The sequence below is a fragment of the Lampris incognitus genome, chromosome 8 (assembly GCF_029633865.1).
Source record: "Lampris incognitus isolate fLamInc1 chromosome 8, fLamInc1.hap2, whole genome shotgun sequence".
NCBI classification, from domain to species: domain Eukaryota; kingdom Metazoa; phylum Chordata; class Actinopteri; order Lampriformes; family Lampridae; genus Lampris; species Lampris incognitus.
In genome coordinates this window covers 34,088,494-34,112,369 of record NC_079218.1, presented here as the reverse complement: position 1 = coordinate 34,112,369, position 23,876 = coordinate 34,088,494, and the positions used below count along the sequence as shown (strand labels likewise).

Here is a 23,876-nt window from a genome sequence, read left to right as displayed (position 1 = left end):
ATCTATCTATCTATCTATCTATCTATCTATCTATCTATCTATCTATCTATCTATCTATCTATCTATCTATCTATCTATCTATCTATCTATCTATCTATCTACTTGTGTGTGTGTGTGTGTACATAATCCTATATATATATATATATATACACTACCGTTCAAAAGTTTGGGATCACCCAAACAATTTCGTGTTTTCCATGAAAAGTCACACTTATTCACCACCATATGTTGTGAAATGAATAGAAAATAGAGTCAAGACATTGACAAGGTTAGAAATAATGATTTGTATTTGAAATAAGATTTTTTTTACATCAAACTTTGCTTTCGTCAAAGAATCCTCCATTTGCAGCAATTACAGCATTGCAGACCTTTGGCATTCTAGCTGTTAATTTGTTGAGGTAATCTGGAGAAATTGCACCCCACGCTTCCAGAAGCAGCTCCCACAAGTTGGATTGGTTGGATGGGCACTTCTTTGAGCAGATTGAGTTTCTGGAGCATCACATTTGTGGGGTCAATTAAACGCTCAAAATGGCCAGAAAAAGAGAACTTTCATCTGAAACTCGACAGTCTATTCTTGTTCTTAGAAATGAAGGCTATTCCATGTGAGAAATTGCTAAGAAATTGAAGATTTCCTACACCGGTGTGTACTACTCCCTTCAGAGGACAGCACAAACAGGCTCTAACAGGTACTATTTAATGAAGATGCCAGTTGGGGACCTGTGAGGCGTCTGTTTCTCAAACTAGAGACTCTAATGTACTTATCTTCTTGCTCGGTTGTGCAACGCGGCCTCCCACTTCTTTTTCTACTCTGGTTAGAGCCTGTTTGTGCTGTCCTCTGAAGGGAGTAGTACACACCGGTGTAGGAAATCTTCAATTTCTTAGCAATTTCTCGCATGGAATAGCCTTCATTTCTAAGAACAAGAATAGACTGTCGAGTTTCAGATGAAAGTTCTCTTTTTCTGGCCATTTTGAGCGTTTAATTGACCCCACAAATGTGATGCTCCAGAAACTCAATCTGCTCAAAGAAGTGCCCATCCAACCAATCCAACTTGTGGGAGCTGCTTCTGGAAGCGTGGGGTGCAATTTCTCCAGATTACCTCAACAAATTAACAGCTAGAATGCCAAAGGTCTGCAATGCTGTAATTGCTGCAAATGGAGGATTCTTTGACGAAAGCAAAGTTTGATGTAAAAAAAATCTTATTTCAAATACAAATCATTATTTCTAACCTTGTCAATGTCTTGACTCTATTTTCTATTCATTTCACAACATATGGTGGTGAATAAGTGTGACTTTTCATGGAAAACACAAAATTGTTTGGGTGATCCCAAACTTTTGAACGGTAGTGTATATATATACACACACACACACACACGTACGATGTATGCCGTATTCATATCTACAAATATTCTACCACAGCCCTAATAAAGGCCCTATTTTTCAGAAATGAACCATTTACAATTTAACTTGGGCCAGCGTATCTATGTCGTGGCAGGAACAGGAGTTTTACCTAACAGTGTGAGTTCTCCAGCAGCGTAGCAATGCACCTCTTGGGTTTGTTTGTCATCTGATAACGGATACAATGATAATGTTGAGAAGTGACGAACTTTTTCTAAATTATTTTTTTAACCATCCCTTATTGTTATTATTTGAGCGGCACGGTGGCGCAGTGGTTAACGCAGTCGCCTCACAGCAAGAAGATCCAGGGTTCGAGCCCCGGGGTAGTCTAACCTTGGGGGTCATCCCGGGTCGTGCTCTATGTGGAGTTTGCATGTTCTCCCCGTGTGTGCATAGGTTTCCTCCGGGGGCTCTGGTTTCCTTCCACAGTCCAAAGACATGTAGGTCAGCTGAATCAGCCGTACTAAATTGTCCCTAGGTGTGTGTGTGTGTGTGTGTGTGTGTGTGTGTGTGTGTGTGTGTGTGTGTGTGTGTGTGTGTTGGCCCTGTGATGGATTGGCGGCCTGTCCAAGGTTACTCCCCGCCTGCCGCCCAATGACTGCTGGGATAGGCTCCAGCGTCCTGCGACCCCAGTTGGGATAAGTGGCTTGGATAATGGATGGGTGGATGTTATTTGAATTCTAGTGAAATTGTTAGTCTTCACTTCCTTTCAGCAGAGTAATGATCTCATTAATTCAACAATCTATTTTTACCAGGTAGTTTACCTCTATTCCCCACAGACATATAGAGATTGTCCAGTGAGTGTTACACGGCTGTGTTCTATGCAAATCTGATTGTGCTTTTTCTTTTCTTTTGTTTTTTTGTTTTTGTTTCTGTTTCTTTTCTTTTTTTTTTGCTGCATTCAGTTCTATGCTATTTAAAAGATCCCTTCTGCATTTAAAAAAGGACATGAATCCATAGCAACCATTGACTACTCAACTTCTAGACTCTGAGTGAGCAACCTCTCTCTCCTCTCACCTCCTCTGCTCTCTCCTCCTGTCTTTAGGAATTGATGAGCAGGGCTTGTACAGAATTGTAGGAGTCAGCTCCAGAGTACAAAAACTATTAGGCCTTGCCATGGGTAAGTATACACACACACACACACACACACACACACACACACACACACACACACACACACACACACACACCCTCACTCACTCATGTACATACACACACACACACTCACTCACTCATGTACATACACACACACACAAAACTATTAGGCCTTGCCATGGGTAAGTACACACACACACACACACACACACACACACACACACACACACACACACACACACACACACACACTCATGTACATACACACCCACACTCACTCACACATGTACACATACACACACACTCACTCACTCATGTACACACACACTCACTCATGCACAAACACACACTAACACACACACACACACACACACACACTCACTCATGTACACACACACTCACTCACTCACTCACACACACACACTCACTCACTCACTCATGTACACACACACTCACTCATGCACACACACACTCACTCATGTACACACACACTCACTCACGCATACACACACACACACACACACACACACTCACGCACGCACACACACACACACACACACACACACACACACACACACACACACACACACACACACACATACTCACTCACTCACTCACTCACACTCGCTCTTTCTCTTACACACACACTCATATACACACACACCCTCATACACAAACACACATTCAGGGATGCACACGTCTCCACACGTGCGCACATTATCAAATAAACACATGGAGACCTACTTGATGAAAAATGAAAACATGTGTGTCTATCTGACAAGATCTCTTTGGTATTTTCATAGTTGAGGTCAATTTTGAAAGAGATACTAAAGGGAGAGCAGAGCTCTCAACACAAGAGACAGATAGGAAAAGTAAAAAGATGAAAGAGCATTTATATCAAAAATGACAAAGGATACATTTGTGTTGGTTCGAATAGTATCTAAATGTCTGCCTCTCTGTTTCCATATTTTCCTCATATCAGATCCTAAGACATGTGCCGATGTGGAATTGGACAGCCCGGAGTGGGAGATTAAGACCATTACCAGTGCTATCAAGCACTACCTAAGGTCAGTGCAGGAAGAATTACATATCCGTTAAAGTTATAATCCTAGAGATTTGCATGCAAACAATTGTCCTTTGTGATACCTTCTGTCACTGGCATATTTAGAGCAATAGCTAATCCACAGATATCTTAATTATGAATGCTTCTGTATGTGTTCATCTGGACTTTTCTAAGGGGAAAAAAAACATTGGTTTTATGTGTTCACCATAGCAGCCAATGGGAGAAGTCACACACTGTTGAGTCTTAAAAGGATGCAAAGTTATTGTTGCTAACATACAGGTATGGTAGAACAAGCTAATGTAAGGTGTTCACCCACAGATACTACAGCATCAATGGCTAACACTCACGTTTAACCATTTTTTTTTCCATTTTTATATTCCTTGCATTTAGCGTTTGGAAAGGTGCTGACACAACAGTGCTGGTGACATTGTTTTATTTAAAATATGTCAGATATGTGTGATTTAGGGTCATCAAGACATCATTGCATTATCAATGCAGAATTTCTTTTTTTGGGAGGGGATGCCCCCCCTGCCCCCCCCTTTTTTTCCCTCCCCAACTGTATCCGGCCAATTACCCTACCCTTCCGAGCTGTCCCGGTCACTGCTCCACACCCTCTGCCGATCCCGGGAGGGCTGCAGACCTCTCCCGATCGGCTGTTTTGTTTGTTTGTGTCTGTCACACTACACATTACATGACCTCCCTCCTCCATCATCCCGCCAGCTCTCTGCCAACTACACAACATAGAGAAGACGTGTTATTATTTTATGTATTTATTCCCCCCGCCCTCTTTTTCTCCCCAATGGTATCCGGCCAATTACCCCACTCTTCTGAGCCGTCCCGATCTCTGCTCCACCCCCTCTGCCTATCCGGGGAGGGCTGCAGACTACTACATGTCTCCTTCGATACATGTGGAGTTGCCAGCTGCTTCTTTTCACCTGACGGTGAGGAGTTTTGCCAGGGGGACGTAGCGCATGGGAAGATCATGCTATTCCCTCCCAGTTCCCCCTCCCCCCCGAACAGGAGCCCCGACCGACCAGAGGAGGCACTAGTGCAGCGACCAGGACACATACCCACATCCGGCTTCCCACCCACAGACACGGCCAATTGTGTCTGTAGGGACGCCCGACCAAGCCGGAGGTAACACGGGGATTTGAACCGGCGATCCCTGTGTTGATAGGCAATGGAATAGACCACCACGCTACCCGGATGCCCCATCAGTGCACAGTTTCAGCAAGTTAAACAAGGAAAGCAATCTGCAGGATTGTGTAACTTAAGGTATAAATGAAAGAACCTTGATGGAATAAATCTTGGCGTACCGCATTAATGTGGGCATACCACATAAAACGAATGGGTTACTCCAAGTTTCCCCACTCCAAAGTATTTGGTATGGGTTTTTTTTGTTGTTTTTTTGTTTTTTTTGTCAACCTGTAAGGCTTGGATTTATAGTGCTCTACTTCTCCCTGCTCTGAATCAACCCTCCTACACTTTGTTGGCTTCAAATGTATGCTGTTGTGCTAGTATGACTTATTTTTCCTGTCAAATATATTTCCTTTTGAACTGCTTGATCTTTTGAATTTACCATTAAAGGTTAAGAGATTCATCTGTTTTGGCTGGGAGGGCAAAATGATGGGTTGTTGAATAGCTGGACGGACAGACAGACAGGCGGGTCAATGTGTGGCACAATAGATTGATGGACGGATAGATAGAGAGATCGACAGAGGGATAGATGTATGAAATAAGGGGTTCAGAGGGTAGCTAGTTAGACAGCATGAGTGATAAACTGAATGATCGATGGAGAGAGAGAGAGAGAGAGAGAGAGAGAGAGAGGGAGAGAGAGAGAGATGCATGTAGTGGAGAAAGTGGTGCTCTAACTGTGCTCACTCTTCCTGAATGATTTTACATTTAACATTTATGGAAACATTGAGCAAACATACACACACACGCGCACACACGCACACAACACATAGTATGAACAAACATACACACCATCAGGTTAGGCCTCACTGAGAACCATTGGGAGCAATTAGAATTCTCCGGCTGCTTTGATTATCTGATCCCCAGCTGTGTAAACTAGCATGGAAGAGACAGAAGATACATTTGAAGTGGGAGAAGAGGGGAGTAGACAGGAGCAAGAACTATTAGTTGTTGTTTTTTTTTTCCTCCTCACTGCATGATTTCCCTCCAAGGGATTTAGATTTTTTTTGATTATATGGGTATAATCTACAAATTATCTATTGGAATATATGCAAAATGTCAACCGACTTCTCCACTTTGTTTCCAGAATGCTGCCAGCTCCACTTATGACCTACCAGTATCAGAGGAGCTTCATCAAAGCTGCCAGTAAGTATCCACTATTAACTTCTCATTTCCAACACCTTCAAACATGATGCTATGTACGTGATGCTATGTATGATGCTACGTATTTCAGTGAAGGGTGTGTGTGTGTGTGTGTGTGTGTGTGTGTGTGTGTGGGGGGGGGGGGTTGGGTATACTATTTTCAGAAATTTAGGCCTCATTTCCCCATGATTGCTATCTCAGTAAAAGCTGTTCGCACTCGCAGTATTTCTGAGTCCACTTTGCATTCAAAAAAAGCAAAACATGAACACACAATATAACCCCACTGTATATCTTGTTACACAACAATATTACTTCACATTCATCCAATTGTGGGACAACTCACATTTTCTATTAAACAGGTCAATTAGGGACCATTAGAAAAATTAATCATATCCTAATGGATATGATTAATTTTTCAGTTATTTCAGTTGTTAGTCAGTTATTTAAAATTCAAATCCCTATAATAATAATAAAGATATGGCTTGTGCAAAAGAAAAAAAAATCTAGGTCAAAAGGGGACATTAGGTTGCCCAGCAGGGTGTTTGATTGAGAGTAAATGAGACCTCCCACAATTTCTGGTTATGGCAGCGTAGGAACGAGAGATGAGGCAGAGGGCATCATATTCTTCATAAAATTTATAAGTCCATTATAATTCTGTTCATCCTGTTTCAATGTTGTATTGTGTAAATTGTGTAAACACAACATCCGTTGCATGTTGTCCGTCTTGGGAGAGAGATCTCTCCTCTGTTGCTCTCCCTGTTAAAGGTTTTTTTTAGGGAGTTGTTCCTTGTCCAATGAAAGGGTCTAAGAAAAGGATGTTGTGTTGCTGGTAAGCCCACTGAAGCAAATTTGTAATTTGTGATATTGGGCTATACAAATAAAATTGACTTGACTCTCCTATTTCACAGTTAACTACTTTTTCACATTGATGAACCCCCTCAGTTACAGTAAGTTGAAATTCGTACAACTTGAAGTACAATGTTGAAAAGGAAATGAGCAACTCCAAACAAAAACACATGACCGTACAGCCACCAAAGGCTAGCTCCTTCAGCAGCAAGCTAGCCGCATGGCGGCTGCTAAACTACAGTGCCAAGCCGGAGTTGGCTGATAGCATTGGCGACCTTTCCATTGACAAGCTGGTCGCGAAGTTGGCTAAACAGTGTACCTATTAATCTCAAGGAGGATACGTCAACTTTAATTCAGAATTCTATCACACCTCTGCAGGCGCCAGTGGATGCACTCCACGAGACGGCCAAGGTCCCGATTAGACAGAGTACTTTTGAGCAGCCTAGGGTGGCTTTTTGTAATTGCTTTCAATGAGAGTGAAGCTTTTTGCTCGCTGCTTTTGCATTGCTGACCAGCTTGCATTTTTCCACTCTAATGTGCCTTGTGTTTTTGCAGAAGCGACCTGAAATCCTTGAGTTGAAAAAACTTTGTCCGAGTGGAAAAGTGCCCAACATCATTTGCGTCTTTTGCCACTGTCCAATCAGATGAATTGAGAGGCAGGCCTTCTGTGGTGATGATGTCAACAAGTGGAGACAAAATGGAGCACAAACTAGTGGTGGCTGTTGACCCGGAGCTATATGACTTTACTAGCTGTAATAACATGATCTGAACACATCAGAATGCAAAGTTAACTACTTTTAGCTAGCACAGAAAGTACAAATCTGTGAGTTTACTTCACAGCAAAATAACGGTTAGGCTAAGGACAGGTGATTCAGTGGTTGCCTAACCAAAAAACAAAAGACAAAAAAACAGATGCAGCGTGGTGTACCTCGCATTTTGCAACCTGCAAAAAGTGCTGTCTGATTGGGGCCCAACTCATTCCAGAGATGCCTCACCAGAGTTGAAAGCACTGCGGGAGAAAACTTTGAAAAACTCGCCAGGGCAGTCATTAAGACTACGCAAACCTCCTGGCCAGAGTGTATGATTTAGAACACCAATCAAGGCTAACCAACCTATGAATAATAAATGTGCCTGAATGTAGTGAGACCGGACAAGACCCCGTTCAATTTATTTCTGAAATGCTGACGAAATCATTGTGTTTGACAAGCTCCCGGAACTCGAGAGGGCCCACTACTATCTCCTTCCCAAGCCCAAAGGATGAGTTGCTCCCAGAACCAGTATTTTTTCATTGGTACTAAGACAAAGAATGTGCTTTGCACTGGGCTAGACAATACGAACACCACTACCAGGACAACATCTTGAGACTTCGACCTGACTTCAATGCAGCGTTGTCGGCAAAACACCCCACATTTAATGAGGTTAAGGCTCTGCTGTACTGCAAAGGCGTACACTTCAGACTCCTGTACTCTGCCCGCCACCCCATCACACTCGAAGATGGAGAAAATCTTAACTTTCGACACACCTGAAAAAGCCAAGGCATTCTACACTGAACGATTTCAATAGACTTCTGCAAAAGCGGTATTATCGTTAGTTTTATGGGGCTCCTTTCTAGGGCTGAACGATTAATCGAATTCTAATCGAAATCGCGATTTGAACTAACGCGATTAGCTAACCATGACTGACTGACTTGTGACTGATATGGTCGTAAATCAGTTGTATATGGTTTAAAAATTAATGTGGGCCTGTCGACCGCATCCTCACGTAGGAGACACACTCACCTATCAGAAGTAGCCCTACTTACAGCGATCGAGTACGCCCACCAACAAAAAAACACGTGTAGTGTTTATGAAACTCGTGGTGTAGGACTCACAGAGAAAAGAGATTAGAAATGGCTGCCAGTGCCGTGGAAGGAGAAGCACCTGAAGAGTTAGTGCCAAAGATGGGTGGCACTTCGATTACTTGGGAGTATTTTGGATTTTCCAAAAACGATGTGCAGCATATGACGGTGCTCTGCAAAACCTGCCATCGAACAGTGGCTACCACCCAAGGTAACACAACAAACTTTTACCAGCACCTGAAAGGCCATCATAATCTATTCATATATTTTCACTTTCCTCCTTGGAATATTATAAAGAGCAATTGATATTTCAATGCTCTAAAGTGGTGAGGCTCCATAACGTTTTACATTTATTATACAGTGAATAATGAACTGAAGTTTGATTTTCAAAAATTATATCGCAAATCAAGTCGCAATCGCAATATCTGTCAGAAAAATCACAATTAGATATGTTTCACAAATCGTTCAGCCCTACTCCTTTCCATGTAGCCTGATCACCATAAGGATACCCCCGCTAGGGATTTCTACCAGCTGTTTTTTCTTTTTTCTTTGCGGTTTTGGGATCAGCGGATAGCCACTGCAGCTGTGGACTATAATTCCAAGGTATTTCTGTTGTTTGAACTTTATATTAGGTGCTTTGCACAGTTGATATAGCAAGGATACGCTATTAAAATCCCACTATGATGCCCTTTCTTACAAGTTAGTCTGAGCCAGTGAAACCCTTGTATGATTGTTTATCTTACTGTAGGCTAATGGCTACATACACACTTACAAATAATGTTTTTCAACACCCCCATTGTTTAGGTTGGTGTGTTTTTGGTTCTACATATAGTGTTTCTATCACTTGGAGGTGTTTTTTGTACATGGGTCTGTTGTTGTTCTTACCTTTATATTTTCAATGATCTCAGTGTTTCCCACAGGTCTGAAATATACTTGTGGTGGTAGCCGGCGGGAAGGGCCAGCATTACCTGCTGGCACAAAAATGGTCTACTACGTGTGACAAACAATAAATACATGTGACCTGACCTTTAACCCAATATTTTGATTTATCTCAATACTCATATCTGCTGACTAAATGCATGAAAAGTTAGTAGTTTAACCTTAGCTAAAGTTAGTCTGTGTCTTTTTAATTTGTCTTTCTAACTAATTTGGAATATTGGGCTATACAAATAAAATTGACTTGACTTGACTGCCATAGCCTGAAGAGAAAACAGTAGTCCCCTCTTATCCGCTTAGGGATATGTTCCAAGACCCCCAGCGGATGCCTGAAACCGCAGATAGTACCAACCCTATATACAGTACTAAGTGACTAACAGGCGGGTAGTGTATTGTAGAGATCGGGGTGATCTCCACGGAATGGAATGGAAGAACACCAGACAAAAATCTTCATACCTCAGCTGTAGTTTTATTTAGGACCGACATTGTTGTGATACAAGTCATGGTTCCAGAAGTGAAATGCAGATTATCAAAAATTGGCAATGATGGTTCACATGACCCAATACCACAATAAAACCGGAACTTGCCCCTCAACAGAAGTATTACATCACAAAATGGATGCCTAGGCAGCGATCATGACACACATGACAGGGGATTGAAAACTGTGGTGCGGGGTGCAGGTATGAAACTTGGGCTGGTAGTGTGAAACAGATACTTGGGGGGGGGGGGGTTAGCCTGTCTTTCTACGTGTTGAAGTAAACTCTTGTAATGTAAGTGACTGGCTTATGGTTGACTGTAAATGAGTTACCTGAAGCTGTAAGTGTCTAACCTGAGCAGCAGGACGCTGAACATCAGAGGACAAAACATCAGCATGATTATAATTGGTATCACCAAAATCCCCACCAAACAACAATGAGCCCCTATTTGCCATTTTACTGACTAACCAAGGGAAAAAAAATGTACCCCAATGAACCACGGAACTTAAAGACTGACCTTATAACCATCGTCGTCGTCGTTGGTGTCTCTCGTGTCCCGTGTCCGAGGATCCATTCCAAGAGATTAAGGTTTGTGCTTCAAACGAAGATGGCTTGACAGTCCAAGGTGAGAATAGAAGAGACGGGAACAGCGTGGACAGGGGATAGTAGGGGGTGGACCCGTTCCTGTGGCTCTCTGTTCTTGGCGGATTTTTTGGCGGCGGTACTTTTCTTCCGCATGCATTCGTTTGTCAGTTTCGGCCTTGATGGAACCAGCCAGGCAGGCAGCTCTCCAGTATTTTTGATTTTCCGCTACTTTTTCCCAGTTCTTAGTGTCAATGTTGAAGGTGATCAGTGTTCCCTTGATACCGTCTTTGTAGTTTACTTTGGGAGCTCCTCTTTATCTTTGACCTTCTGTCAGTTCAAAGTATAGGATTTATTTCAGGAGGCTGTTGTTTGGCATCCTCTGGATGTGGCCAAGCCACTGCAGCTGGTGATGTTCAATTGTCATCTCGATGACAACTGAACGGCTCTTTCGAGATCGGCTCTTTCGAGAACTTGATTGTTGGTGACCCGTTCTTGCCAGGAAATTCCCAGAATACTTCTCAGTTTGTGCTGTTGGAAGCATTCTAGTTTACGGATTTGGTACTTGTAGAGGGTCCAGGCTTCATAGCCATACAGGAGAGTTGAAAGAACCACTGCACGATAAACTAGTAAGTACTAGTAAGACTAGTAAAAAAAAAACTTAAGTAAACAAAATTAAATATGATAACTTGAATATACCAAACAGAGAAATCCATCATAAGGTCTAGACAGATACTATGAGCTAGGAGAAAAAGCTAGTAAAGTGCTGGCATTGCAGTTCAAAACAGAAGAAAGTAAGAGGACAGTTAATGGAATTGAAGTAACCACTGGCAGAAACTCTAATACCCATTGAAATTGATTATGCTTTTAAGAAATATTATAGTGACTTCTATATTGTTCAACCAAGTGGTGACATGTCAGAAATAGATTCTTTTATTTCTTCACTCAGTCTTCCATGTTCATTTGATGAAGACAAAGTAAACCATTTCCCATTTTCAATATCTGAATTAACTGGAGCTATTAAATTGGTACCTTCAAATAAACCTCCCGGGGAGGATGGCCCCCCGCGTTGTATAAGGAATTTAAGGATGTCATTCCTAATGGAAGTCCTCAAATTAGCTAGAGCAGAAAAGGATTTCCTGAATCATTCTCTCACGCCATTATATCAATTATTCACAAAACAGGGAAAGAACCACTGAAGTGCGCCTCCTATACGCCAATTTCCCTTTTGAATGCTGGTTTTAACCTCATAACCAAAATGATTTCTAAGAGGTTGGAGACATTTCTTCTGTCTTGTCAATTCTGACCAAACTGGGTTTACAAATAATATGATCTCTAATAACCTAAGTTGTTTTTTTGGGGGGGGGGGGTTCCCCCCTATTTCTCCCCATTTTACTTTGGCCAACTACCCCACTCTTTCGAGCCGTCCTGGTCACTGCTCTATCCCCTCTGCTGATCCGGGGAGGGCTGCAGACTATGACATGCCTCCTTCGATACATTTGGTGTTGCCAGCCACTTCTTTTCAGCTGAAAGGAGTTTTGCCAGGGGGACGTAGCACGTGGGAGGATCACGCTATTCCCCCCAGTGCCCCCCCCCCGAACAGGTGCCCCGACCGGCCAGAGGACGCACTAGCGCAGCGACCTGGATACATACCCACATCTGGCTTCCCACCCGCAGACACAGCCAATTGTGTTTGTAGGGATGCCTGACCAAGCCGGAGGTAACATGGGGATTCGAACCAACTACCATGTTGGTAAGCAACAGAATAGACTGCTACGCTACCCGGACGCCCACCTTTTTTTAAAATTTAAATATTATCCTTTTTGCTCGGAAAAAAATAACATACCCAGCATTGCACTCTCCCTCAATGCCGAAAAGGCTTTTAACCGACTAGAATGGCAGTTCTCAAGAAATTTGGTTTTGCTAATCAATTTGTTGATTTGATAAAATCATTGTATAGGTCCCCCAAAGCTTGGATTGTGGTTAATGAGATTACTTCAGCCTATTTCCCCATCTTTAGGGGCAACAGATAGGAATGCCCACTTAATCCTGCCCTCTTTGTTGTCTCCATAGAATGTCTGGCTGAGGCTATCAGAGTAGATTCTAATAGGTGGTTTTAAGATCGGACCCTTTACACACAAAATATCACTTTTTGCTGATGATAATATTCTTTTTCAACAAATGTTAGATATGTTTAACATGTACAGTTCCTTTTCTGATTAATCTTAATTTTGTCAAGATTAATCTTGACAAAATTGAAATACTACCCCTGCTAGAAAATTTCCCATTAAGTTGTCGCACAATGGGTTTAAATACCTAGGTATATTGGTGGATAAGGATCTAAAAAACTGATATAGGCGCAACCTGTTGAGTTTGTTGCAGAGACTGGAAGATGACTTGAATAAGTGGATGAACCTCCCCCTTACTTTATTAGGCCGAATTAATGTTATAAAAATGAATGTTTTGCCTAAATGTATATATATGTTTCAGTCTCTTTCAATTCATGTCCCCTCTGCATTTTTTTTTCTTCACTGGATTAGCTGACCAGTCGGTTTGTCTGGCGAGGTAAATCCCTAAAGGGGTCACTTTAGACAAAATTACCCCAGATCATGCAAAAAGAGGATTGAACCTCCTAATTTAGACTGTATTATTTGGCTTCACAATCTAGATTTTTGGCTCAACTGTTTGATGGGGTCTTGATCAGATTTCATGCCTTTCATGCCTTACCCTCCAACTCTTGGGGCTGATAGAGATGATACATTGTTTACTGCTTTCCGTTGCTGCACTTTCCACTGCCCCCTCCACCACAGGAGCTATACAGGGTAATTCATCATCATTCAAGTACATCATTGTCCAACCATCCCTTATCAGAAAATATGTATGTACGTTTTTAAGTGCATCTATTTGTTTTACGCACAATCTGCCTGTTTATAGTATTTGTATTAGAGTATCCTTGGTAACTAGCGGGGCTGCATCCAGTGCATCTGGAGCGCACGTTTAGCTGGGCGATTAATCATACACCCACATCGTGCCAGCTTGAGTGCAAAAATACCTTGCAGCTTGATGCTTTTGAAATGCCAGGAGAAAAAAATACTTGTTACGCTAGAGCTCTTACTTTGAAATATATTTACGATTTGACCTTTCTCCATGTGTACCAATTTTATGGTAAAAGTTGGCGATGGAAATCTTGTCGAAGGACAGTCAGCTGACTGTGGAGCATTCCCAGCTGGAGGAACATTCACTACAGAATTCTTCATATGAATCTTATAGTTTCTCAGTGCAGTGAGTGGGTGCCTCACACTAGAAAGCCTGTGAGGCTGCAGATAGACCTACTTAATCTGTCTAGTTACATGCATATTGCTATTGTTGTTGAGATTTATTCAGTTCTAGACAGGTATATATTGAAATGAAAAACTAATACAATAAAAACAAAACTACTTTGGAATGAAAATGTCCAGAAACACAAGAATGGTCCTGTGTCATTGTAACGGGCATGGTCAGCATTCAGAGACCTTAAGGACTTGCGTCTTGACTTGAATTGAAATTAAGGTTTAATTGTGACTTGAACTGAAATACCTCTGATATGACTTGAAATATGACTTGAACTTGTACCAAAATATTTAAAGACAGCTCTGCCGTTAGTGCCATGAAATTTTAAGCAGCTTGGCCAGCATAATTCTAGTTCATTTTAAGGTATAATGTGATATAACCTAAGCAAGTTATAGTGGGCCCTGTGATGGCCTGGCAGCCTGTCCAGGGTGTCTCCCCACTTGCCGCCCAATGACTGCTGGGATAGGCTCCAGCATGCCCATGACTCTGAGAGCAGGATAAGCGGTTTGGATAATGGATGGATTCATGTTTGATGGGGACTCCCCAATGCTCATCGTTAAGCATTGAGAGGCTAGAAATGAATGAGGTAATTTTTTTGGATATTTCATATAAATGGAATGGAAAGTCAATCAGAACTATTATTCATAACCCTTTCATTGTTCAATTGGTCCAGACTTAGTTAAAAATACATAAGATGCTCTGGTGAGATGGTTTTCTGTTTCCCAAGACTCCCTTGTGGGGAAATAAGCTTTACCCCATCTTGTACCAGAATAGAAACTTTGAGTCTTGGCCTAAAAAGGATATCATACACTCACTGGGAACATTGTTACATGGATGTAATTGTTATGTCCTTTCAGCAATTAAAGCAGTAATATCAACTACCTGGCAAATAATTTTTTTAAATACTTAGAGTTAAGAAATCTTATAAGGGTTAACCTTCATGGGTAGTAGAGACTACCCAAGATGTCACACCTTGTACTTATTTTTCATGATGGTCAACCAATGGTTAGAACCATCTCTAAGGTTTATGAAGTCTGTTACCTTTCCTGTCAATTCCTGAACTGGAAAAATCTAGACTTAGGTGGCAGAGGGATTTAGGTAATAGAGATTGATCCAGAACTGTGGGGGGACTTATGTAGCAATGATGTTATGTGCACACTAAATTCAAGATATAGGTTAATGCAGTTCAATTTTTACATCAGATTTATCTTACCCCATCCACGTTACATAGATTTAACCCCAATCTCTCTTTCCATTGTTTTAGATGTGGTCTAGGGCACTTTCCTTCCTTCTACTTGGCAGTGTAGTAAACGACAAGATTTTTGGCAGGGGATCTGTGATGCTTTATCCACAATTCATAGAGTTACTTTCCCAGTGGATCCCAATATTTACCTTTTGGGAAACCTCTCAAATTCTAATCTTACACATAGTCATTTCATCAAGCTTACAGAAATGTACTGACCAGCGCCAAAAAATGTATTACAATGAAATGGAAGTCGGATCTCCCATTGCTAGTTGGATTGTGGATCTCGGAAGTGAACAGTTGCGTACCTCTGGAAAAGATAACCTACTCACTAAGGAATAAGGTAATTTTTTTCTGTAAAATATGGCAACCTTTTATCAGCTACGTGGAGAATCTCCCATCTCACATGATTGGATGATCGTCTGCATAGTGTCTATTTTCACCACACTATAGTCGTAAAAGACCATTTTATTGTGGTTAAAGCTACCCATCTAATTTTCTCTCTCTATTGTTTTACTTACTCTCAGCAGTTAAAGTTTTTATTTTAATTGTCACATGTTAATTTATGTTATTGTCCGTTGATTTATTTTCGAGACGTCTAATGTACAGTGAGTGTTTTTGAATTGTCAGTGTGTGGCTGTGTGGTTTGTATACCATTTGGAAAAACCAAAACATAATACTCAAAAAAGAGACCCCCCCCCCTTGTGTTCAACCCCTTACCTGACTATCTGCTGTTTCACATTTGTTTGTTGGTTTGGTTTGACTTTGTATTGCAACACTTTCTCTCAACCCTAAAAGTAGAAATCTCATTACTTCTAGGTCTGGTTTATTCAGGCCTGTTGTGAAATGGTCTGATCCAGTTTTCACCCGGTATTATCCGGTCCTATCCACTGTCATGTAGTCTGATCTAGTCTTGTCTAGTCTAGTTGGGCCTTATATAGTCTGATCCAGTTTTGTTGAGTTTGGTCTGATATCATCTGATATTGTCTGGTTTAGCCAGGTCTGGTCTGATCTTGTCATATCACGGTAATGAATGATTTGCTCTTTATTAGACCCGGGCTGGTTTGAACTAGTTTTATCCGCCAAGGTCCATTCGCCTCCAGCATATTTCTTTCTCACAAACTGTTCCCCACTCCACCCTACTCTTTATTCTGTACATTTATTTTGTATAATTCTGTTGTCAGGTCCAGTCTGGCCCTTTGGCTTACATTACAGTATATGTCAGTAGCCTGTTTTGTGTCTGTGGTGGTAGCTAAGGCCTCTGAAAGCTGATCTGACAGAGGAAAGGAACTCCAGGATATGACAGTGTCTCCCTGGCAACTCTACCAGGAAATAGCTAGACAGCGAGTCCAGCTGGATGTGTGTGTGTGTGTGTGTGTGTGTGTGTGTGTGTGTGTTTGTGTGTGTGTGTGTGTGTGTGTGTGTGTGTGTGTGTGTGTGTGTGTGTGTGTGTGTGTGTGCATGTGTGCATGTGTGCAGGCTCACAGAGTGGATTGAAGTAAGATACTCACAATGCGAGGGTCAGCAAAAGATTCCCGTTTGGCCACCCATGCTAAAAATGTGTGTATACAGCATATATAAAAATGCATATAATAGAGGTGGAGACCAAGTGGAAAGGGAGACACATGTGTACAGTTTCCTCCTAGTGATGAATGTTCGTCTGTGCATGAGTGTATGTGTGCATGAGTGTGTTTGTCATGTTTGTGTGCTCTGTGTGCTTGTAACTGTGTGCCTGTGTAGTCTGTGTGCATGCACATTTCCAGGATTGTATACTGTCTGTATTTGAGTGGGTTTTTTTTCCTGTGTATGTCTGTGTGCATGTCTGTGTTTATTTGTGTGTATATTTGCCCAGTCTGTAAATATTTGTGTGTGTGTGTGTGTGTGTGTGCCAGAGTGCGTGTGTGTGTGCCAGAGTGCGTGTGTGTACTATGCCGTTGGCCCTCATGCAACAACTGTTTTAAGGCAAAGATCCATTCATATAATGCACATAAATGTATGAAGTTTTGCTGCAGTCACCGATTTTTCTTCTATTTTTGATTCATTTTTTGGTTAAATGACATTTTAAGAGCACCGTAGACCGTTTGCACGCAAATATGGACAATAGTCCAAGTGGTAAACCATGTCCTTTAAAAAGGCAGAAGACCATAGACCTTAATCATTAGTTCTCCTCAACGTTAGTTTTATTACTGGAAGACATACAAATAAATGGTGAACACATGACCTGCATATTCATGTCAGTTTTTTTACATGTATTTTGAAATAAGAAAATATATGTGTCTGTATTTTATTATGATGTTATTAATGTTTCAGTATAAAAATTGTTATTTTACAGAGACTCTGAAATGCTCGTTTTTCCATTTTAGGTCATCATTTCAGAGGTATGTCTCCCTATTGAGGTAGCACCTGATCAGTCGTTCGGATACCTCCAAAAATTTGTTTTTTCTTTTCACACGGTTCTCAAGTTCAGAAGTTCTTATATGGACTTTATGAGGCATCAATTATATTAATTGACAGTCTACTGGCACGCACTGTCAGTCTACAAACAAGAGGCCTTTAACATGCAGGCAAATGTGTAAGAACAAGTCAGGTCAGTTAAGATTGTTTCGTGAATCAAAACTGTTGCCTGTGTGTGTGTGTGTGTGTGTGTGTAGGCACATATAACTACAAACCCAACACAAACCAATGATCTGACTCTAGGCTAATATGGTGCTTGCTGGAGTAGAATTTGACGTCAAGGCTTATTATAAAACTTCACGTTTAAACAAAAAAAAACTATAATAAATCAAAGCAACATGTACCATAATGAATGAGTGTCATGGGATGCAGATAGATGTCACAATTAATAAATATGTTAAATAGATCAAAAAACCTTAGCGGCACACATGATACTCTTTTACGACACAAACGATCACAACAGCAGCACAGATGATTGACACGTTTTATTCAGCTTCAGATCACGTGGTTGCCAACATCCTGGAGGTCGTCTGCATCAACACATGTTTCACTACATGTGTATGTGTCTTTTCTGTGTGCATGCACATGTGGGTGTGTGTCTTTTTCTGTCTCTCTGTTGTGTGTGTGTGTGTGTTTGGATCGGTATGCTATCCAAGGCGGGTCTCGGCAGTGTGGGAAGGGTGTTCTCAGGACACTGTCCTCAGCTGAACTCTTTTACCAGCTCCTCCTCCTCCTCCTCCTCCTTCTCCTCCTCCCCAGTCACCCCTCCCTCTCCTCACCTCCTCTCTGTCTCCTCCTACCAAAGCGTGAACCTCCTCCTACTGCTCCTCGCCTGTCCTCCATCTCAGCCTGCTCTTCCTGTACCATGCTGCCTCTGTCTTCTTAAGGGGGGGGGCAGAGGGAGAAGAAGAGGTAGAGGGTTGGAAAAAGAGGATGAGAGACATAGGAAGAGAAACAGATGAGAGAGAGAGAGAGAGAGAGAGAGAGAGAGAGAGAGAGAGAGAGAGAGAGAGAGAGAGAGAGAGAGAGAGAGAGAGAGAGAGAGAGAGAGAGAGAGGTAGAATGCCACCTGGACGTTGGATAGGGCTTGAGGCATGAACCAGCAGGAAAACAGACACACACACACACGATACACATGGAATTACCCTGCCTCTAGTCTCTCCATCTGTTTCCTTCATCTCTGTCCCTCTATTTTACCTCTCTCCTACCTTTTCTATTTTTCCAGCAATCCATTTACCATCATACCTTTCCCTCCTTACTCCTTCTTTTACTTGCCTGTGTGTGTGTGTGTGTGTGTGTGTGTGTGTGTGTGTGTGTGTGTGTGTGTGTGTGTGTGTGTGTGAGAGAGAGAGAGTGCATGTATGTGTTTTTCTGTGCTCTTGCTTGTCTCCCTTGTGTTTGAGTTTTTTTTCTTTTCTTTTTTTTTAAGTATGGCTGAATGACTCCAACCCTGCGGTATGAGAGCGTGTCTACTTTTAAAATGCATACATCTTTTTTTGTGTTTTAATCCTTGATTACTTACAGAAATAAGGACACACAGTGTCATGGATGCAGAGCAGTAGTTATGGAGTCCAAGCAGGTACATACATACTTGATGAATTTGCGTGGCAACTAGTTTCAGACTTATTGTGTAATTATTCACCACAGTCGCAAGAGACCTATTGGGGTATATTTCAGAGTCGAGGGCGTCTCATAGGAGGCGGGAAACTGGTTGGACTGGTTGGAGGTGGACTCGCAGAGAAGGCTGAACCCTGAGTTGTTCATTTCTTTGTTGTACTTAAAATCATAAAAAAAAAGTTTTTCGTCATTTATGAAAGAGTGATTTCCCTTCCAGCTCCGTGATTTGGGTTGCATCCAGCAAGTTTCCAGAACCGTCTCCCCACAACGTGTGTGTACACGTGGTTAACAGTGTGTGTGCGATATCGATTCTTAGTTTAAGGGCAAGCGCGCGGGAAGATGTTTTATGTAGGGGGGCTGCCAACTAAAACGAAAAGTATGTGGCGAGCCGGGGTGGAAGAATGAGTGGAGAGGCAGAGGTCTCTTTTCAATCGCCACTCCCGTGCCCCATACACCGCACGACCCCGGGGTTGCTCTTGTATTCACACCGGCCAGAACGGACCGGAACTGACGACAACGTAACGAGGCCACCCCCATGTCATTTAGTCAGTAAACGGTCTCCTGCTTAGTCTGAGTCGAACCCCCGAAAACAGCAACACAAGAATAACCACAACATGATCACCACGTCATTAAAGCACAATTTAAATCTAACATTAACAGTCCCATCAGCCATTGCGCTCCCCCAGCGCAGAACCGCCGGCGGTCAGAGCGACCGCCTCCCCCTGTCGCTACGTTATGACGTCATTGTTTTGTTTGTAAGGCGCGTGTGTAGCAGGTTTGGAATGGAGCGTTTACTCACTTTATTGTTAAAAATGTACATTCCACGCAGCCCCAGCCCACTGTTTAAAATAAAGGCACGTTCTATTTATTTATTTTGCATTTGTAGTGTAACGTGCATGGATAAGTAGACACGTTGGTTTATGACTAACGGGTCGGACCCTTTAGTCGACTGGTTACCGTTGTCGCTTGCGGAGCGGGAGACAAGGGTTCGCATCCCGGCCATGGCGATTCCCGGACTCCCCCCCCCCCCCCCCGAATTCGCTACATTGGTGTCAGAAGTGGGATGGTGAGACCGTGAGGTCATCGGAAGCGCGTGCGCCCAGAGGAGTGAGGGAGCTGATATGCTGCGAAGGAAGGGGGTAGTGTAACGTGCATGGATAAGTAGACACGTTCGTCCTTGATTAACGGGTTGAACCCTTTGGTCGACTGGTTAACGTTGTCGCTTGCGGAGCGGGAGACACGGGTTCGCGCCCCGGCTGTGGCGGTTGCCGGATTGCCCCCCGAATTCGATACAGTACGTTAGGAAAGGCTAGGCATACTGTTGGGTCTAAGATGTTGCACAGCCGCCTGCCACTACGGCCCCCCCCCCCCGTGCTAATGTTTAAGGGAGTGTCTTTAAATTACTTAAAGATTGCGTTGGTACGATTGAGATGCGACAATGTCACCAGGCTGTTGAATAGTAAATGAGAAGATGCCATTTAATCGACCCCCTCTATGTGAAGCCTTGCTGGGTGGATGTGCAGCAACCAGGAAATAGTAAGAGTCGCCTTGGAAATGACTGACCGCACTTGAGGCCTGGTTTGTTTTTAGATAAGTTCGATTTTTAGTTTCGATTGACCGTAAACGACACCAATTTATAATCTGGGTCATTGCAGCAGCAGATACAAGCAAGGCAAACACCCAGGATATGAACAGAGATAACAAAGTTGAGTCATTGTTGATCACTGCAAGGAAACTGTGCCGCAACAAGCGGGCTGAAGAAAAAAATAAATACCGTGCAAGAGCTCTACTCAAACAGTAGAGGAAAAGAGAAATAACCCAGCTACTGTACAAGCTGTAAAATATGAAAAAAAGAAAAGAAGAAAAAACCCACTAAAAATGTCCTGTCCTGTCTGTCTAAGGACAGAGGAACGAGTCATTGCAGCAGCAAATATAACCAAGAAAAGACGAGGATGTCGTAGGAATCAGGCACAAACGAGCATTAAGCAGAATGCACCCAACCCTGCAGAACCAGAACCATCTGTAGTGCACAACTCAAATACAAATTGTTTGCAAATCTAATATAATGTAAATCTATACAGCCTGCATGCAGGTTACATAGATTTACATGACAGACAGATGATAAATAAGCAAACATGAAAATCAATAAATGGATATCTTGGACCATATCTACTGTAAAACACACTACGCTGCAAAAAAGGGGGAGGGTTTCCGATGTGACTATGGAAGTGGACACCAGTTATAAAACATACAGCCAACATACACATATAACAAGCATAAATCATTTTTAGAACTTGACTATTTATATACAGAATAAATCTGGCCAACATTTTAGTTTAATTCCATGCCCAGGAGATAATAATGTCTTCTTTTGATTTTTATAAATAAATAATGATTAAAAAAAAACTCACTTGAATTATGGCTTAAGTCTGATTTGTTTGTGTGCACGTGTGTGTGTGCACATGTGCATGTGCGTGCGTGCGTGTGTGTGTGTGTACGTGCACAGCAGGGAGATATGCGAGTTGGGATTTGTAATGATGTTTACACTTGAACATGTGCTGTGTGTTCAGGTGTGTTTTGGGGATAGGTGTGACTTTGTGTTCAACTGATGTGGGCGTGTAACCACGTCACTTTCACTTTCACCCCGTTTTTCGAGAAACACTTGAGAATAATGCAAAAAAAAAAAAGAAGCTGAGAGATGGATTGGTTTCCCTGATTAAGTGAAAACTAAAAGAGAAGGTGAGGGAGGAGTGTCTCTGGGAAGCGGATAACTCTTCGGTGACGGATGGTTTGGAAACCAGGAGGGTAAATGACTTCAGATTGTTGGCATCGCTTGGGGTTTTGGCATCATGGTTACTGACCGCACCGTTGACTTAACACACAATCTTGTGGTTGTGTGTGTGTGTGTGTGTGTGTGTGTGTGTGTGTGTGTGTGTGTGTGTGTGTGTGTGTGTGTGTGTGTGTGTGTGCGCGCGCGCGCGTGCGTCTCCTTGCTTATGTTTTTTCGAACTTAACATATTTTCTGTGTGTGTATGTAACAGCACATTACTTGAGACTAGTGGATGTGGAGTATTGAGTTTGTGCATGCTTTTGCACATGTGTGTGTCCAGGTGGGGGAATATTTGAGTTCCTGCACGTGTGTGTGTGTGTGTTTTACACATGTTTATGTGTAAGTGTGTTTGCCTCGTGTGTTCTGATGTGTGTGTTTTGATGTGTTTTTATTGGCCAGTTAAGTTTTACAACTGGGATGTGTGTTTGTGTCTGTGCATAATGTGCTTGGTCTGCTTGACATCACAGAATCAGTCACAGGGATTGAGTGGAGTGATTGGTTTCATGTACATGCATTTGTGCACAAAACCTGCATGGATGCATAACTGCAGAGGCCGTGTTCATGCATATGTGCAAACGGTGTGCGATTTGTACGCTGCTGTATGTTTGGGTGCTGATAGCGAGCTTTGCCTGTGTGCGCTGTGACATCGTGTCTGTTGTTTTTGACTGTACATGGTGTGTGTGTGTGTGTGTGTGTGTGTGTGTGTGTGTGTGTGTGTGTGTGTGTGTGTGTGTGTGTGTGTGTGTGTGTGTGCAAGCTGCAGGTTCATGCATGCACTTGTATTTGTGTGTGCACTCTGTGTGATTATGTGTTCACGCGGCAGATACGGGTATCTGTTTCCTCTTTTAGTCTGAGTGTTGTTATGTGATTTTGTGTTTGCATGCATGCAAGAGGTTTTGTTTGTCTGTCAGTGTGTGTGTGTGTGTGTGTGACAGAAGGAATGTATTGTCAGGTGCTGACAGCCAGGGCCAGAGGGTTGATGTAAAGTCATGAAGTCAGCCTGCCGTCTCCTCTATTGACTGGCTTTGTGCCACTGACTTACACAGTCATTCATCAACCTTCTGTCTATCTGTCTGTCTGTCTGTCTGTCTGTCTGTCTGTCTGTCTGTCTGTCTGTCTGTATCTTTCCTCGCCTCTTGTCTGACTTTGTTTCTTTATGCCTGTCAACCTGTTTAATTCTGCATGCTTTTTTGATCATCCGTCCGTCTCTGTATGTCTTAAGCCCCCACAGTATAGTGGGGTTGATGATCAGAACCATAGAATGATGCACACACACACACACACACACACACACACACACACACACACACACACACACACACACACACACACACACAGCATGTTTGCAGCACATTTTGCTTTGCATTTCCACATGAAAACTTTTCTTATCCTGTACTGACCTAAACCTTTCTGTCTGTTGCTCTCATCCATTTTACCCTGTTCTCCCCTGTCTTGCTTGCCCCCCCCCCTCTCCATCTATTTCTCTTGGTCTTTCACAACCTCTTTATCTGCCTAATTCTTTCACTTTCTCTCTCCCTCCCTCTTCTCACTTTTTGCCTGTCTGTCTCTCATCCAGAGCTGGAAAACCCAGAGGCCAGGATGACGGAAATCCATGCTATCGTCCAGCGGCTGCCTGAGAAGAACAGACAGATGCTGGAGCTGCTGATCAAACACCTAGCCAAGTAGGGGGAGAACACACAGACACACACACACACACACACACACACACACACACACACACACACACAGTACGCACAGTGCACAGGTTAAAGTTGTTTTTTCATGGCTGTGTTATCTGAATTGATTTGTCTGAGAACTGTACAACATTGTTAAC

At 42.5% G+C, this 23,876-nt stretch overlaps 1 protein-coding gene across 1 annotated transcript in view; it reads left to right on the top strand.

Moving 5' to 3' along the window:
• Nucleotides 1–23,876, top strand: part of LOC130116876 (rho GTPase-activating protein 26-like) — a 169,351-nt gene that overhangs the window by 96,945 nt on the left and 48,530 nt on the right. Inside the window, exons 14-17 of the mRNA XM_056284964.1 lie at nucleotides 2,442–2,516; nucleotides 3,474–3,558; nucleotides 5,836–5,894; nucleotides 23,619–23,724. Of these exons, the coding sequence (XP_056140939.1) occupies nucleotides 2,442–2,516; nucleotides 3,474–3,558; nucleotides 5,836–5,894; nucleotides 23,619–23,724 (325 nt within the window). The remainder of the gene's footprint in view (nucleotides 1–2,441; nucleotides 2,517–3,473; nucleotides 3,559–5,835; nucleotides 5,895–23,618; nucleotides 23,725–23,876) is intronic.